The 15,739-nt window shown below is 45.8% G+C and overlaps 1 protein-coding gene across 1 annotated transcript in view; it reads left to right on the forward strand.

Annotated features, from left to right (window-relative positions):
- Positions 1 to 15,739, forward strand: part of WDR76 (WD repeat domain 76) — a 212,794-nt gene that overhangs the window by 145,085 nt on the left and 51,970 nt on the right. The window contains exon 12 of the mRNA XM_063925481.1: positions 12,998 to 13,162. Coding sequence (XP_063781551.1) covers positions 12,998 to 13,162 — 165 coding nt within the window. The remainder of the gene's footprint in view (positions 1 to 12,997; positions 13,163 to 15,739) is intronic.

The raw sequence follows: 15,739 nt of genomic DNA on the forward strand, positions 1-15,739 counted from the left end.
ATATATGTATGAGCCCCTGCCAAGAAAATGTATATTTGAGCGGGACAGAAGCCCGCCGTCGAGGGGGCGGGGCTTCTCCCTCAGCACTCACCAGCGCCATTTTTTCTCCACAGCTCCGCTGAGAGGAAGCTCCCAGGCTCTCCCCTGCAGATTCACGGTAGAAGAGGGTAAAAAGAGAGGGGGGGCACATAAATTAGGCGCAAAAACATAATATACAGCAGCTACTGGGTTAACATTAAGTTACTGTGTTATTCCTGGGATATATAGCGCTGGGGTGTGTCCTGGCATACTCTCTCCCTGTCTCTCCAAAGGGCCTTGTGGGGGAACGGTCTTCGAAAAGGGCATTCCCTGTGTATCTGTACGCTTGTGTCGACATGTCTGATGAGGAAGGCTATGTGGAAGCAGAGCGGGAGCAAATGAATGTGGTATCTCTGCCGACGGCACAGACACCTGATTGGTTGGATATGTGGAAGGTTTTAAATGATAGTGTGAATTCCTTACATAAAAGGTTAGAAAAAGCTGAAGCGATGACTTCCGGGGGCGGAGCCAGCGAGCATGGCTGCTTTTTAACACGGCTCCCCTGAGCTGGAATGTTTCCTCAGTAATCCTCTCCTTTCACCTGCAATTTCCACATTGGGGTTACATGTCTTTGTGGCCCCAGTATTGCTGAGCACGGAGACAGCAAGATTACTAGAGAGGACCACTAATAGCCCCGGAGTCCGTCCGTCGGAGGAGACGGCCTGTATGAACGCCATTATGGCGCGAAACTAGTGCTGAGCCTGGAGCGGGACGCACAAAGCCAGAAGACTTCAGGAACTGCTGACAGTCTCCAACTGCTGTCTCGCCCCGTCTAACAGAGGGGGGGGGGGGGGGGGGGGGGGCTGCGGGAGAGACGGCACCACACCGAGACGACCTGCTGATCTGCCCCAGGTGATAGGGCCGCACCCGCAGTGTCAAGGCAGGTCCTATCTGGCCACGGAGCTCGAAAGCCGGATGCCGCTTACTGACGGTGGAGGACACTCTACGGGACGTGCTTGGCGGGGACACAGCGCTTGCCTACCCAACTCTGCCCCACTTACTCCTCGGCTGCTGCGAGCCGCTCCGACCTGGGGGACCTCCGCGATTGCCTGTCCTGAGGGTGCTGGCTAGCATTGCCTCCCGACGGTGAGCTGCAGTTTGGCGGGTGTCGGAGGAGGTTGGGTGCCTGGACTTCTCGCACGGAGACAGTGGTGCTGGCTTTATTTAACCCTTATCACCAGGACTTACAGCTTCCAGTCTATGCACCCGGTCTTGTCCTCCCCCCAGGTACTAATATTGTTTGTGGACCCCTCTCTCTCATCCACTAACACTCTCTGACGTCCTTAAATTGTCCCTATACTTTGATCCGTTCCCACCCTGTGTGTCTCCCGTGCCCCCCAAACCTCTCTCTCCTACCCATTCCTTGATCCCCCCCCCCCCCCTGGTGTCCCCTTCCTGCTGCTCTCCCTCTAACTCCGGGACAGTGGTGATATCTCCACATTTGGGGATTCTCACCTCCTATTCTAATATTTACAAGGGACTGCTGGGTGACTTGCATAGGGTTGTTCAATAGACGGCCCCTACACCGACTCAACCCGCTAATACGCATATGATTATGTACTTTTGGGACTGCGGAGAAGTACCCAGTATTCTGAAGGAGACTGCATATTGTCTGCTCTGTTGATGAGCTGTTGAACACTCTCCTTTGTGAAGTTTATGGAAACATTATCTCCGTAATCCTGTGTTTCTGCATTTCTGCCTCGATCTAAATTGGAGAGGATTGTTTGGACATTTACCTAACATTACTACTTGCTAATTATACTTTTTGGTATAGAGGTACGCCTATCGGGGAGACAAGTACCGCATTTATTATACTTGTGGTGCCATTTAGTGGTGAGTTGCTGTAGTTTCAGTATTACCTTTTTACAAGTTGGACACTTCTAATACCTTACTTGATTGTGTTACGATATATAATAGCTCACCCATACCACCCCATCAGGGATAGGGGGGGGAGACGTCCTAACTGTTTATTTCCTTACAAACCGCAATATCATACTATCAAGCTGGGAGTGTCTGCATTGGATTATTCATCTGTCTCTCCTCAGGAACCAAGAGATTCCTTTATTGCTAATCGCGCTGCCACCTTGTGGTTAAATTGTGTATTTTTCTTCCCACTTTTCATTTATTTCCTCATACTTACCAGTAGTATTGTTTGTGTTCAAAATTCAAATTATTATTATTATTTTTTTTTTTTTTTTTTTAATGTGCTACATTAGCTGATGTGTTGAGTAGCCCGTTATCTTTACTGTGTTCTGGAGACCGGCGCTCGGCCCCTTTTCTGCTTGGCTATTCTGAAAGGTACCGATCACTGTCAATTCGTTATTTTATGTGACATGTAGATGTTAGGGTAAAACTACAAGGTCTAATCTGCACACTTTAGTAAGACTATAACACGTTTTCTGGGCTCCTCTGCCTGACCGTGCAGGTGTGCCTGCCCTGAGGTTTTTCTTTATTTTGGCCCATAGTGTTATGGAAAAATTTTTAGAAAGACATCAGAATTCTTCAACAGACATGCCTGCCTCTAATGCGAAATCAACCTATAAACGTCAGACTGCCCAAAAGGGGTCTGCATCCCATCCGCCTACCCCTCCCTCTCCATTATCCGGAGGGGAGGACTCTGCTTCCCAGTCATATCCTCGCAATATTGCCTATCCATCGCCAGCTGAGAACGCTAAAGAGGTTATTAATATGTTAATGCCCCTTATTGATAAGAAATTTGAGGACTTGCATGCTAGGCTGGATACTTCTTTGGCTAAGATAGACGCAAACACAGCTAGACTTGACACTCTGGAACAGAGAACCAGTGACGCCGAAGACTCCATACATGTTTTACAACAAGAACTTGCCACTAAGTCTCAAACTATTCATGTTATGACGGAGAAACTTGATGACTTAGAAAATAGAAATAGGACATGTAATTTGCGCTTTATAGGCATATCAGAGTCGGTTTCAGATACACAGTTGCAGGCTTACGTAAGCACTCTTATTCCGGTGGCACTGGGGTTTCCAGATACAGATCTTCCGCTGCCGGTGGAAAGGGCACACAGATTAGGTGCGCAGCGCAGGGACAGGGGTGCACAGCCCATACCAACTATCGCCAAATTTCTCGACTATAGAAATAAAGAGAAATTATTACATGCGTATCGCGCTGCCCCCGAGCTGAGGGTGGAGGGCCAAAAAATCTTAGTGTTCCAGGACTTCTCTGTCATGGTCTCTCAAAAACGCAAGGCCTTCTCGGAGGTCTGTAAGTTCTTGGTAAACAAAAAAATAAAAATTTTCACTGCTCTACCCGGCCAAATTGAGGGTTGTTGAGAATGGCCGTACTCAGCTATTCACTGACCCTCAACAGGCGAAAGCACATTTCCTGCGAAATGGCCCTCCTTCACCGGCTCGCTCTAACGTTAGTACTGATGACTAATTTCATGGATTTTCCCCAACATGTGGGAATGTTACTAATTGAGGGGTCTGGGTAACCTGTGGTCTCCTACTCGGGGAATGCTATATCATTGCCGCCAGCTCGGGTTCTGCTATATTCCCTAAAGGGTCCTCTGGGAGGTATCCGAATCAATCACAAGTCACAATATATGACCTTGAATGTATATCTTCTAATTTGTATTTATTTATTTACTCTAACTTGATGTTGCTTTGTCAATTTTACAAAGCATTGATGTGGTTCTTGTTACTTGTGCTATGGTTTTTGACAGGACGGAGCATCCCCTCCGACGGAGTTGGGGATCCTCAGTTATTTATTTTGGGTCTGTTGGTTGACCCAGATTCATATGTTTATAAAAAAAAAGTTAATGTATTGCTTCAATTTCATTACCGAACTGTACTGGCCTGCCTTGTTGATATGTCAGGGACTCAGAGATGTGAGGTGAGGGCTGGGGCCCGTGTCTCCTTGTACTTAGGGCCCACCCGATTTACCCTCCTGGGTATAGGGAGGTTTTTCCTTATGTTTGTGAGAGGGAGGTTGGGCCGTAGCTATTCCCCTACCATTTTCTTTACTGATGGCGGATAATACCTCTGGCGTCCCTACTGTTAGGGATAACTCCCATTGCTCTATACTATCCTGGAACGTGGGAGGACTGAACACCCCAATTAAAAGGAAAAAGATTCTCACCCACCTGCGTAGGAAATGCCCCTCTATAGCCTTTTTACAGGAAACTCATTGGAGATTGGGTGATGAGTCTATGCTGCGTGCCCCCTGGATAGCGGAATGTGTGCAAGCCTCTCACTCTTCCAAGTCTAGAGGGGTGGCGATTATATTCCACAGACAACTCAGATATGAAATCATGCATTCTATAGCGGATCCTGAGGGTCGCTATTTAATACTAGATACACTGATTGAGGGTAACAAATTTACGCTAGTAAACCTATACGCACCTAATGTGGCAACTGGAGAGTTTTTACGCCGGCTCACTCAGGTCTTGGCTAGCAGGGTTAACTACACCCTGGTGGTGGGTGGGGATTCAATACAGTGGACGATCCTGCATTAGATAAATCTTCTCACGTTGTGAGACCGTCCTCCCCATGCTGGAAATATTTACAGGAAATTAAGGATATTTTACACTTGAGCGACCCGTGGCGCCTCTTACAGCAGACTGACAGGTCTTATAGCCACCTTTCCAGGGTACATGGTTCATTGTCAAGGATAGACTACATTTTGTTGGCGGACCATTTTCTGGATCAGACCAAAAATGCTGCTTTAGATGACATAATTGTCTCGGACCATGCACCGGTGCGATTGGAGATATATACTGGCTCTCGTGCGGGTGTGGACTGCCTTTGGCGTTTCCCAGATTACCTGTCCACTACGGATGATTTCAGAAAATTTCTACTGCACTCTTGGAATAATTTTGTGGACGATAACATAGAGCATTGGGATAACTCGGTGTTCTGGGAGACGTCAAAGGCAGTGATGCGTGGTCACATAATTGGTTACGTAGCGAAAAAAAGGAAAGACAGCTCCAAACAGTATCATGTATTACATGCAGCCATGTCCCGTAGTTTTAATGCTTACAAAACTAACCCTTCTGAGGATCTTCTAGAGATATATATGCGTGATAGGAAATTACTGGATGCCTTTTTAACAGCCCAGGCACAACAACGTTTAGATTTTACTAAATTTCACTACTACAAATGGGGTAATAGAACGGGGAAGTTGTTTGCCACCATGTCCAAAGCTCGGAGGAAGCGTTCCTTTATTGTGGCCCTGAGGGATAACTCCCGGAATGTAACCCACACTAAAACTGCCGATATTTTAGCACATCTTAGTGACTTTTACACTGAACTCTATAGTCCTATCTCCATGCAGGAGGAGCTGCAGAGGGATTTTCTATCTCTGGCTAATCTGCCCACACTTAGCTCAGAACAACAAACATTAGATGGGGACATTCGGGAAGAAGAAATTAGAGTGGTCATAACATCATTGCAACCCAATAAGTCACCGGGACCTGATGGGTTTACTGGGACTTATTATAAACTACTGCAACAAGAACTTATACCGACTTTATTGGAACTCTATAACAAAATCTATCGGGAACATCCCACATATCCGACGTTCTCTCAGGCGTACACTACTCTTATCCTCAAACCAGACAAGGATCCACTGTTGGCGGATTCATATAGGCCCATTTCCCTCTTGAACTCTGATTTTAAAAATTTTACGAAAATTATTGCGAACAGATTGCAGCTAATTCTCCCTGACTTACTGACGGACCATCAGTATGGTTTTGTACGTGGCCGCCAATCGGTCAAGGCCATTCGCACTGCAATAGCGGCAACAGTGGCGTCCAGAAATACCCTTAATTCGGAACACATGCTCTTAAGTCTGGACACACATAAGGCCTTTGACACCGTGTCATGGCATCACCTGTTTAGTGTACTACACTTTTATAGATATTAAATATCTCTACACTGCTCCAACGACCTCTTTGCTGATTAACGGCAAACGGGGTCCTTTGATTTCTATGCAAAGGGGTACAAGACAGGGCTGCCCCCTGTCGCCCCTTCTCTTTAACTTATCCATAGACCCCCTCTTTCGAGTACTACAGGACTCGAGGATTTATCAGGGTATCCCAATTGGGGAACGAGAGATTAAAACTGTCGGCATTCGCTGATGACGTTTTAGTTTATATTGGGAACCCCAAGGATTCCTTGCAGGATATATTAGCTTTATTGGACAAATTTGGACAGATTTCGGGTTTCCAAATTAATCTTTCAAAATCTATAGGACTATATTTAAAGCACGGGGTAAAACGCCCGGGGTGGGGGAGACAGATCCCCATAAACTGGGCTAAAACTCACATAACATATCTGGGCATTAAACTCCCGAAATATCCCTCAGATTTATATAGGCTGAATGTAAAAGAGGCAATAACCCTCATAATGAAAGAGCTGGAAGGATGGAACCACTTAATGCTCTCGTATTTAGGGAGGGCTGCTTTGATAAAAATGTGTTCGTTTCCAAGGTTATTATATGTTTTACAATCCCTCCCGGTGTTACTCAGTAGATCGGATCAGGCCCACATAACTAAACTGTTTCGACAGTTTATATGGAAAGGCAAGAGGCCTCGTATTGCCATGCATAAACTACAACAACCAAAAGCTAATGGCGGAATTAACTTCCCAAACATTTTACTTTACAATCACGCGTCTTTATTGAGATTCCTGAGAGACTGGTTAAATGATACAGACACATATGCTAATACACACCTTGAGGCACAATTCATAAAATCTAAAAATTTGACAAACTTCCTCCACTGTGTAGAGGCGGACTGTGACCAGGACCTGAAAGATAACCCCCTTCTGTGGTCGGTCTATCGCCTTTGGCATACCTTGTGACGATCCGGAAACTTGGGGGGACACAAATCCTTGTTTCTGCGGTTTCTGGGTAATCCTGACTTCCAGCATGGGGAGGCGGGGTTCCCCTTTACGATGTTCCAAAGTGAGGGTCTGCAGGATATAAGACAAATTGTTAATACAGAATTAGGGAAACCTCTCACATTTACTCAATCGCAGGAAAAATTCCCATTCCTACGCGGGTATCCATTGGCCTTTCTCCAGTTGCAACATTATTCCTATTCAGTACTTGGGGCATTGTCGAGGGGAGACTTAAATAACGCATTAGATACCTTATTACGTACACCACCAGCCACAAAGAAAGCTCTTTCACTGCATTACAAACATTTAAGCACTCAGCTAGACCACACTCAATCAGACGCAGGAATACGAAAATGGCTATCAGACTTTCCTGAGCTGACGTGATATATTATTGAAAAGTTTGCTACATTCCTGCAAACTTCTACCCTCAGCGCAATACCAGGAGATGTTCTATAATATAGTTCACAGAGCTTACTTTTGCCCATATAAACAATATAAGGCAGGTATGACAGATTCGGACAAATGTCTGAAATGTCATGCTCCTAAAGCGGACCTATACCATTGTTTCTGGTCATGCCCACTTCTTCGCCGCTTTTGGATTCAGGTACGCAATATGCTATGGAACATCTGGTAAATTTTATCCCCTTTACAGCAGAGTGGGCAATTTTTGGAATAATCCCGGCTAGGCAGAGGATAACGAAGGGGGGTAGACTGTTGCTGCTGGCAATCAGTGCAGCTGCACGTAAGGCAATCCTACAATCCTGGATACATAAGGATCCTCCTACTCTATCTTTATTCAAAGGGAAACTGCATCATGTATTTCAAATGCACTGGATAGAAACATCTTTGCAAAAAGATAAGCTGGTGGGACAATTTTTTGAATCCTGGGAAAGTTATGTGGCTACTCTTCCGGTAGATTTCCGAATTAAAATTCAAACTTCACTAAAAAATACTGAATGGTTTGAAATACGAATGGCAATTGGAGATCCTCCCATAGTACTGGCAGACTATGGGTTGGGGGTGCCGCGGGGCCCCGGCCTCCTCATATCTCTGCTACGGTTAGACTAGCAGGTCTTTAGTATATTCTTTTGTTTTGCATTTTCCTCTATATGATGTCTGTGAGATGGCGTAAAATATATGAGAAGATTTACTAACGGTTATTTAATGTTCTCATTTCATAATGTTGTGACACTATTTGTATGTGTCTGTTATTGTCGATGCAACCAACTTTGTAACATGAAGCAATGTTTTAATAAAAAATGTTTTACCTTTAAAAAAGAAAAAAAGAAAAAGCTGAAGCCTTAGGACAGTCAGGGTCCCTGCCCATGCCTGATCCTATGTCGCAGAGGCCGTCAGGGTCTCAGAAGCGCCCACTATCCCAAATTGTTGACACAGATACCGACATGGATTGTGACTCCAGTGTCGATTACGATGATGCAAAGTTACAGCCAAAATTGGCTAAATCCATCCGTTACATGATTATAGCAATTAAGGATGTGTTGCACATCACAGAGGAAATCCCAGTCTCTGACGGGAGGGTTCATATGTATGGGGAAAAGAAACCACAGGTAACCTTTCCCCCCTCACATGAGCTAAATGAGTTATGTGAAAAGGCTTGGGAATCTCCAGATAAAAAACTGCAGATTTCTAAAAGGATTCTTATGGCGTATCCTTTCCCGCCAACGGACAGGTTATGCTGGGAATCCTCCCCTAGGGTGGACAAGGCTTTAACACGCTTGTCCAAGAAGGTAGCCCTGCCGTCACAGGATACGGCTACCCTCAAAGATGCTGCGGATAGAAAGCAGGAGGGTACCCTGAAGTCCATTTATACACATTCAGGTACCTTACTGGGGCCGGCAATCGCGTCGGCCTGGGTGTGTAGTGCTGTAACAGCATGGACGGATACCCTATCTGAAGAACTTGATACCTTAGACAAGGATACTATTTTAATGACCCTGGGGCATATTAAGGACGCTGTCCTATATATGAGAGATGCTCAAAGAGACATTAGTCTGCTGGGTTCTAGAATCAATGCTATGTCTATTTCTGCCAGAAGGGTCCTGTGGACTCGGCAATGGACAGGTGATGCCGACTCAAAAAGGCATATGGAGGTTTTACCTTACAAGGGTGAGGAATTGTTTGGGGAGGGTCTCTCGGACCTGGTCTCCACAGCTACTGCTGGAAAGTAAATTTTTTTGCCATATATTTCCTCACAGCCTAAAAAAGCACCGTATTATCAAATGCAGTCCTTTCGATCTCAGAAAAACAAGAAAGCTCGAGGTGCGTCCTTTCTTGCCAGAGGCAGGGGCAGAGGAAAGAAGCTGCACAACACAGCTAGTTCCCAGGAACAGAAGTCCTCCCCGGCCTCTACAAAATCCACCGCATGACGCTGGGGCTCCACAGGCGGAGCTAGGCCCGGTGGGGGCGCGTCTTCGAAATTTCAGCCACAAGTGGGTTCACTCTCTGTTGGATCCCTGGGCATTAGAGATTGTCTCTCAGGGATACAAGCTGGAATTCGAGAGATGCCCCCTCACCGATACCTCAAATCGGCCCTGCCAGCTTCCCCCCACGAGAGGGAATTAGTGTTAACTGCAGTTCAAAAATTGTATCTTAAACAGGTGGTGGTCAAGGTTCCCCTCCTTCAACAGGGAAGGGGTTATTATTTGACCATGTTCGTAGTCCCGAAACCGGACGGTTCGGTCAGACCCATATTGAATTTAAAATCCCTGAACATGTACCTGAAAGGATTCCGGTTCAAGATGGAATCGCTGAGAGCGGTTATCGCGAGCCTGGAAGGGGGGGATTTTATGGTGTCTCTAGACATAAAGGATGCATACCTTCATGTCCCCATTTATCCGCCTCATCAGGCGTACCTCAGATTTGTGGTACAGGATTGTCATTACCAATTTCAGACGTTGCCGTTTGCTCTCTCCACGGCACCGAGAATATTTACCAAGGTAATGGCGGAAATGATGGTACTCCTGCGGAAGCAAGGAGTCACAATTATCCCATACTTGGACGATCTCCTCATAAAAGCGAGATCAAGAGAGCAGTTGCTGATCAGCGTAACACTTTCTCTGGAAGTGTTAAGGCAACACGGCTGGATTCTAAATATCCAGAAGTCGCAGTTGGTCCCTACGACTCGTCTGCCTTTCCTGGGCATGATCCTAGACACAGACCAGAAAAGAGTTTATCTCCCGATAGAGAAATCTCAGGAACTCATGACTCTGGTCAGGAACCCATTAAAACCGAAACAGGTGTCTGTGCATCACTGCACTCGAGTCCTGGGAAAGATGGTGGCATCATACGAGGCCATTCCCTTCGGCAGGTTCCATGCGAGGACTTTCCAATGGGACCTACTGGACAAGTGGTCCGGGTCACATCTACAGATGCATCGGTTAATCACCCTATCCCCCAGAGCCAGGGTGTCTTCACCTTCTCGAGGGCCGCAGATTCGGCATTCAGGACTGGGTCCTGGTGACCACGGACGCAAGCGTCCGAGGTTGGTGTGCAGTCACACAGGGAAGAAATTTCCAAGGACTGTGGTCAAGTCAAGAGACTTGCCTTCACATCAACATCCTGGAACTAAGGGCCATATACAACGCCCTTCGTCAAGCGGAGACCCTGCTTCGTGACCAACCGGTTCTGATTCAGTCAGACAACATCACCGCAGTGGCTCATGTAAACCGCCAAGGCGGCACAAGGAGCAGAGTGGCGATGGCGGAAGCCACCAGAATTCTTCGCTGGGCGAGAATCACGTAAGCGCACTGTCAGCAGTGTTCATCCCGGGAGTGGACAACTGGGAAGCAGACTTCCTCAGCAGACACGACCTCCACCCAGGAGAGTGGGGACTTCAGGAGGAAGTCTTCGCACAGATTACAAGTCGGTGGGAACTGCCACAGGTGGACATGATGGCATCCCGCCTCAACAAAAAGCTACAGAGGTATTGCGCCAGGTCAAGAGACCCTCAGGCGATGGCTGTGGACGCCCTGGTGACACCGTGGGTGTTCCAGTCGGTCTATGTATTTCCTCCTCTTCCTCTCATACCCAAGGTGCTGAGGATAATAAGAAAAAGAGGAGTGAGAACAATACTCATTGTTCCAGATTGGCCCACGAAGGACTTGGTATCCAGATCTGCAAGAAATGCTCAGAGGACCCGTAGCCTCTTCCTCTAAGACAGGGCTTGTTGCAACAGGGGCCCTGTCTGTTCCTAGACTTACTGCGGCTGCGTTTAACGCCATAGCGGTTGAACGCCGGATCCTAGCAGAGAAAAGCATTCCGGATGAGGTCATTCCTACGCTGATAAAGGCTAGGAAAGACGTGACAGCTCAACATTATCACCGTATATGGCGAAAATATGTTGCTTGGTGTGAGGCCAGGAATACTCCTACGGAGGAATTCCAGCTGGGCCGTTTCCTTCACTTCCTACAGTCCGGAGTGAATTTGGGCCTAAAATTGGGTTCCATTAAGGTCCAGATTTCGTCCCTATCCATTTTCTTTCAAAAGGAGTTGGCTTCTCTACCTGAAGTTCAGACGTTTGTAAAGGGAGTGCTGCATATTCAGCCCCCTTTTGTGCCTCCAGTGGCACCTTGGGATCTTAACGTGGTGTTGAGTTTCCTGAAATCCCACTGGTTTGAACCACTCAAAACGGTGGAGTTGAAATATCTCACCTGGAAGGTGGTCATGCTATATTAGCCTTGGCTTCGGCTAGGCGTGTGTCAGAGTTGGCGGCTTTGTCACATAAAAGTCCCTGTCTGGTTTTCCATGCGGATAGAGCAGAATTGCGGACCCGTCCACAATTTCTGCCAAAGGTGGTTTCATCTTTTCATATAAACCAACCTATTGTGGTGCCTGTGGCTACTACTGACTTGGAGGATTCCGAGTTACTTGATGTGGTCAGGGCTTTGAAGGTTTATGTAGCCAGAACAGCTAGGGTCAGGAAAACAGAGTCCTTGTTTATCCTGTATGCTTCCAACAAGATTGGTGCTTCTGCTTCAAAGCAAACTATTGCTCGCTGGATCTGTAACACGATTCGGCAGGCTCATTCTGCGGCTGGATTGCCGCTGCCAAAATCAGTTAAGGCCCATTCCACTAGGAAGGTGGGTTCTTGGGCGGCTGCCCGAGGGGTCTTGGCATTACAGCTTTGCCGAGCGGCTACTTGGTCAGGTTCAAACACTTTTGCAAGATTCTACAAGTTTGATACCCTGGCTGAGGAGGACCTTGTGTTTGCTCAATCGGTGCTGCAGAGTCATCCGTACTCTCCCGCCCGTTTGGGAGCTTTGGTATAATCCCCATGGTCCTTACGGAGTCCCCAGCATCCACTAGGACGTTAGAGAAAATTAGATTTTACTTACTGGTAAATCTATTTCTCGTAGTCCGTAGTGGATGCTGGGCGCCCGTCCCAAGTGCGGACTTCTTCTGCAATGCTTTTATATAGTTATTGCTTAAATAAGGGTTATGTTATGGTTGCATCAGGGTTGACCTGTTGCTCTGTTAATGTTCATACTGTTGACTGGGTATGTTTATCTCAAGTTATACGGTGTGATTGGTGTGGCTGGTATGAATCTTGCCCTGGATTACCAAAATCCTTTCCTTGTACTGTCAGCTCTTCCGGGCACAGTTTCTCTAATTGAGGTCTGGAGGAGGGACATAGAGGGAGGAGCCGGAGTACACCAGAATCTAAATTCTTTCTTAAAGTGCCCATGTCTCCTGCGGAGCCCGTCTATTCCCCATGGTCCTTACGGAGTCCCCAGCATCCACTACGGACTACGAGAAATAGGCTTACCGGTAAGTAAAAACTTATTATTCCAAGCACCTACAGTAGTTTGGGCATGAATTTCCTTCCCATGGCCTCATTAAGGCGTACTAGAAATCTTGCAACATTCAGATAAGTAGTGTTTGCTGTAGAGTGTAGACTGTTTGGAATAAGTGAACTTTAATTATAGACACCCTGTATATTAGCTGTACACATCCTTCATTATAACTAATATTTAGACGTTATTCTTTCTCTTATTACTATGCGCATATTGCTTTCTAGAAACACAAGTCACAAACAAGTGGTAAAGGGGTGTACCTGTTTGTACCCCACTGCAAAACAGTGTCCACTTTGTTGTTCTCTCCATCTAATCCTGAACATCTGCTGTCGCTCAGTTATGATGGGACCGTACGCTGCACAGATCTCAATGCCTTCATGTTTGATGAGGTGAGTTTTTTGTTTTTAATTATAAAGTTAGAAAGATCTGTATATGCGCCTCAAAATGAGGACGTATGGCAACTGGTGCACTGGATTTATGTCAATCCGAGACACTATTGCTAATACCTCTTTCACACCAAACTATGGTGGCCAAGCCCGTGTGGGCTCAGGGGGAGCATTGAAAAATGTAAATTGAAAACAAACCAATCCCTGGCATCCCAGGACCGATCATTTTATCAATCCTTATTCCCGGGATTGAAAGAAATGGCCCAGGATTGGCCACCCTACACCAAACCTGTAACCCAGATTATTGCTGGGGCAACCCGGGTCCAGGTTGTTTGATGTGACCAGGTCTGCCTGGGTTGCTACACAGTAATCTGAGCCTGTTAGCAACCAAGGTCAAACCGACCAGGGTAGCCTGTGTGTGTGTGTGTGTGTGTGTGTGTGTGTGTGTGTACTTTGAGCAGGACCTGGGTCACACTGGTAAGAGCCGGATTACCGGCACTTGGAGATGATTTTCTCTCCAACACGGCAGGGGGAAGACCTGGCAATAACTCAGGTCCAGCCTGCGGTTTGAACGGGGTTTCGGCCACTGTGACCCCGTTTGAAACTCTGTTCAGTTAACCCAGGTTTTTTGTTGTGAAAGGGTATCACTCTTAACAATCCAAGCATTTTTTTTATTAATTAGACCTACTCAACTCCAATCCTCAAGTATCACCAACAAGTCATGTTTTGTGGATTTCTTTACTCCTGAACAGTGGAGTTTATCTGTTTTACTGGATCAGTAATTATCCCACCTGCTTTCACAATTAGAAATCCTCAAAACATGACCTGTTGGGAAAGCTTGGCGGATGAGAAACGCTAATTAGACAAATCTTATTTCTTTTGTGCCAAAATAAATTAAATGTGTTTGACCATTCTCTGCGGTGTATTTATTAATGGGATTTTATGACTAAATGTTTCCCCCTCGATTTTAATACTAGACATTAGCTACAGGTTAAATTTGCTGGTACCCGGCTTTAACCACTTGCCTGGTATAGTGGCATTATATGAGACCGCACCAGCAAGTGCATCTGATCTGGTCGCAAACGATGTGACCAGTCTGGTGTGTGCGGCTGCAGGAAAAGAAACTTCCCACAGCTGCCGCTCTCGGGGGGATATTCCGGTCCCTCTGCTTTCCTGCACGGCAGACACTGGGGGAGATGGTGACAATCTGGTGTTTGTAGAAACTTTTTTTTTTTACAAATATAAATAAATAAATTAAAAAAAATAAAAAAAAATATATATATATATATATATATATATATATTTATATACACACACAATTTTTTTTTTTTCTTTAAAATCATTTGGGATAAGTTTAAATACATGTTCTTCACCTACCTTGCTCATAAAAGAAACTGAGAATTTCTGAGCGGTTTCTAGAAATAAAAATCATTTAAGTGGTTAAACTGTTATACAAACAGATTTACAGTTCCCAATCCCGCCCTCCCCTGCTGTTTTGATTCTTTATCTGATTTATAATTAGAGTTATGAGAGTAGAGAATAACAGCGCACAGCAGCAAAATAAAATTAAACTGCTGAAAAATATATAACACTTAGAACCACAACAATAGGACCAATCCCAAAGGCAATGGAATAGATCTGTCTTTGTATGACATTCTGGGCACTGAAAACTAATGTTTATGCACAGATTATTGGAATAGGAACATTGACATGTACAAATGTAACCTATGAAAACAAATAAATGAGCAGTGTATTAGGAGGAGCGTGCAAGACTTATAATTAATCATATGGTCCAAACATGTTCAGAAATCTTTAAGATTTTACCTTTCGCTAGTTTGCACATTTACATCTTGGCCCACAATCCACATAATGGTGATGCACTGTATTTGAACATAGGCCCTCATTCCGAGTTGTTCGCTCGCTAGCTGCTTTTAGCAGCATTGCAAAACGCTAGGACACCGCCCTCTGGGAGTGTATCTTAGCTTAGCAGAAGTGCGATCGAAAAATTAGCAGAATTGCTACTTAAAATTTTCATGCAGTTTCTGAGTAGCTCCAGGCCTACTCCTAGATTGCGATCACCTCAGTCCGTTTAGTTCCTGGTTTGACGTCACAAACACGCCCTGCGTTCGGCCAGCCACTCTCCCGTTTCTCCAGCCACTCCTGCGTTTTAGCCTGACACGCCTGCGTTTTTTAGTACACTCCCAGAAAACGCTCAGTTACCTCCCAGAAACACCCCTTTCCTGTCAATCACTCACCGATCAGCGGTGCGACTGAAAAGCGCTGCACAAACACCAGCAAATCTGCTAAGTTTTGTGTTAAATAACTTAGCGCATGCGCGCTGCGTACCATGCGCATTTTCTACCTAATCGCTGCGTTGCGAAAAACGGCAACGAGCGAACAACTCGGAATGACCACCATAGGGACGATAGGAAATAATGTGCATGAACCGATATAGGTACATGGTGAACAGATAAGTGTATTAAGGGGAGATGTATCAAGTCAGCATCTGTACTAGATAAATGACAGACGCCCATCTAAGGTGTGTACACACTGTGAGATTCTTGCTATGCTCGATTTTGA

Source organism: Pseudophryne corroboree, chromosome 6, assembly GCF_028390025.1.
Source record: "Pseudophryne corroboree isolate aPseCor3 chromosome 6, aPseCor3.hap2, whole genome shotgun sequence".
Lineage (NCBI taxonomy): Eukaryota > Metazoa > Chordata > Amphibia > Anura > Myobatrachidae > Pseudophryne > Pseudophryne corroboree.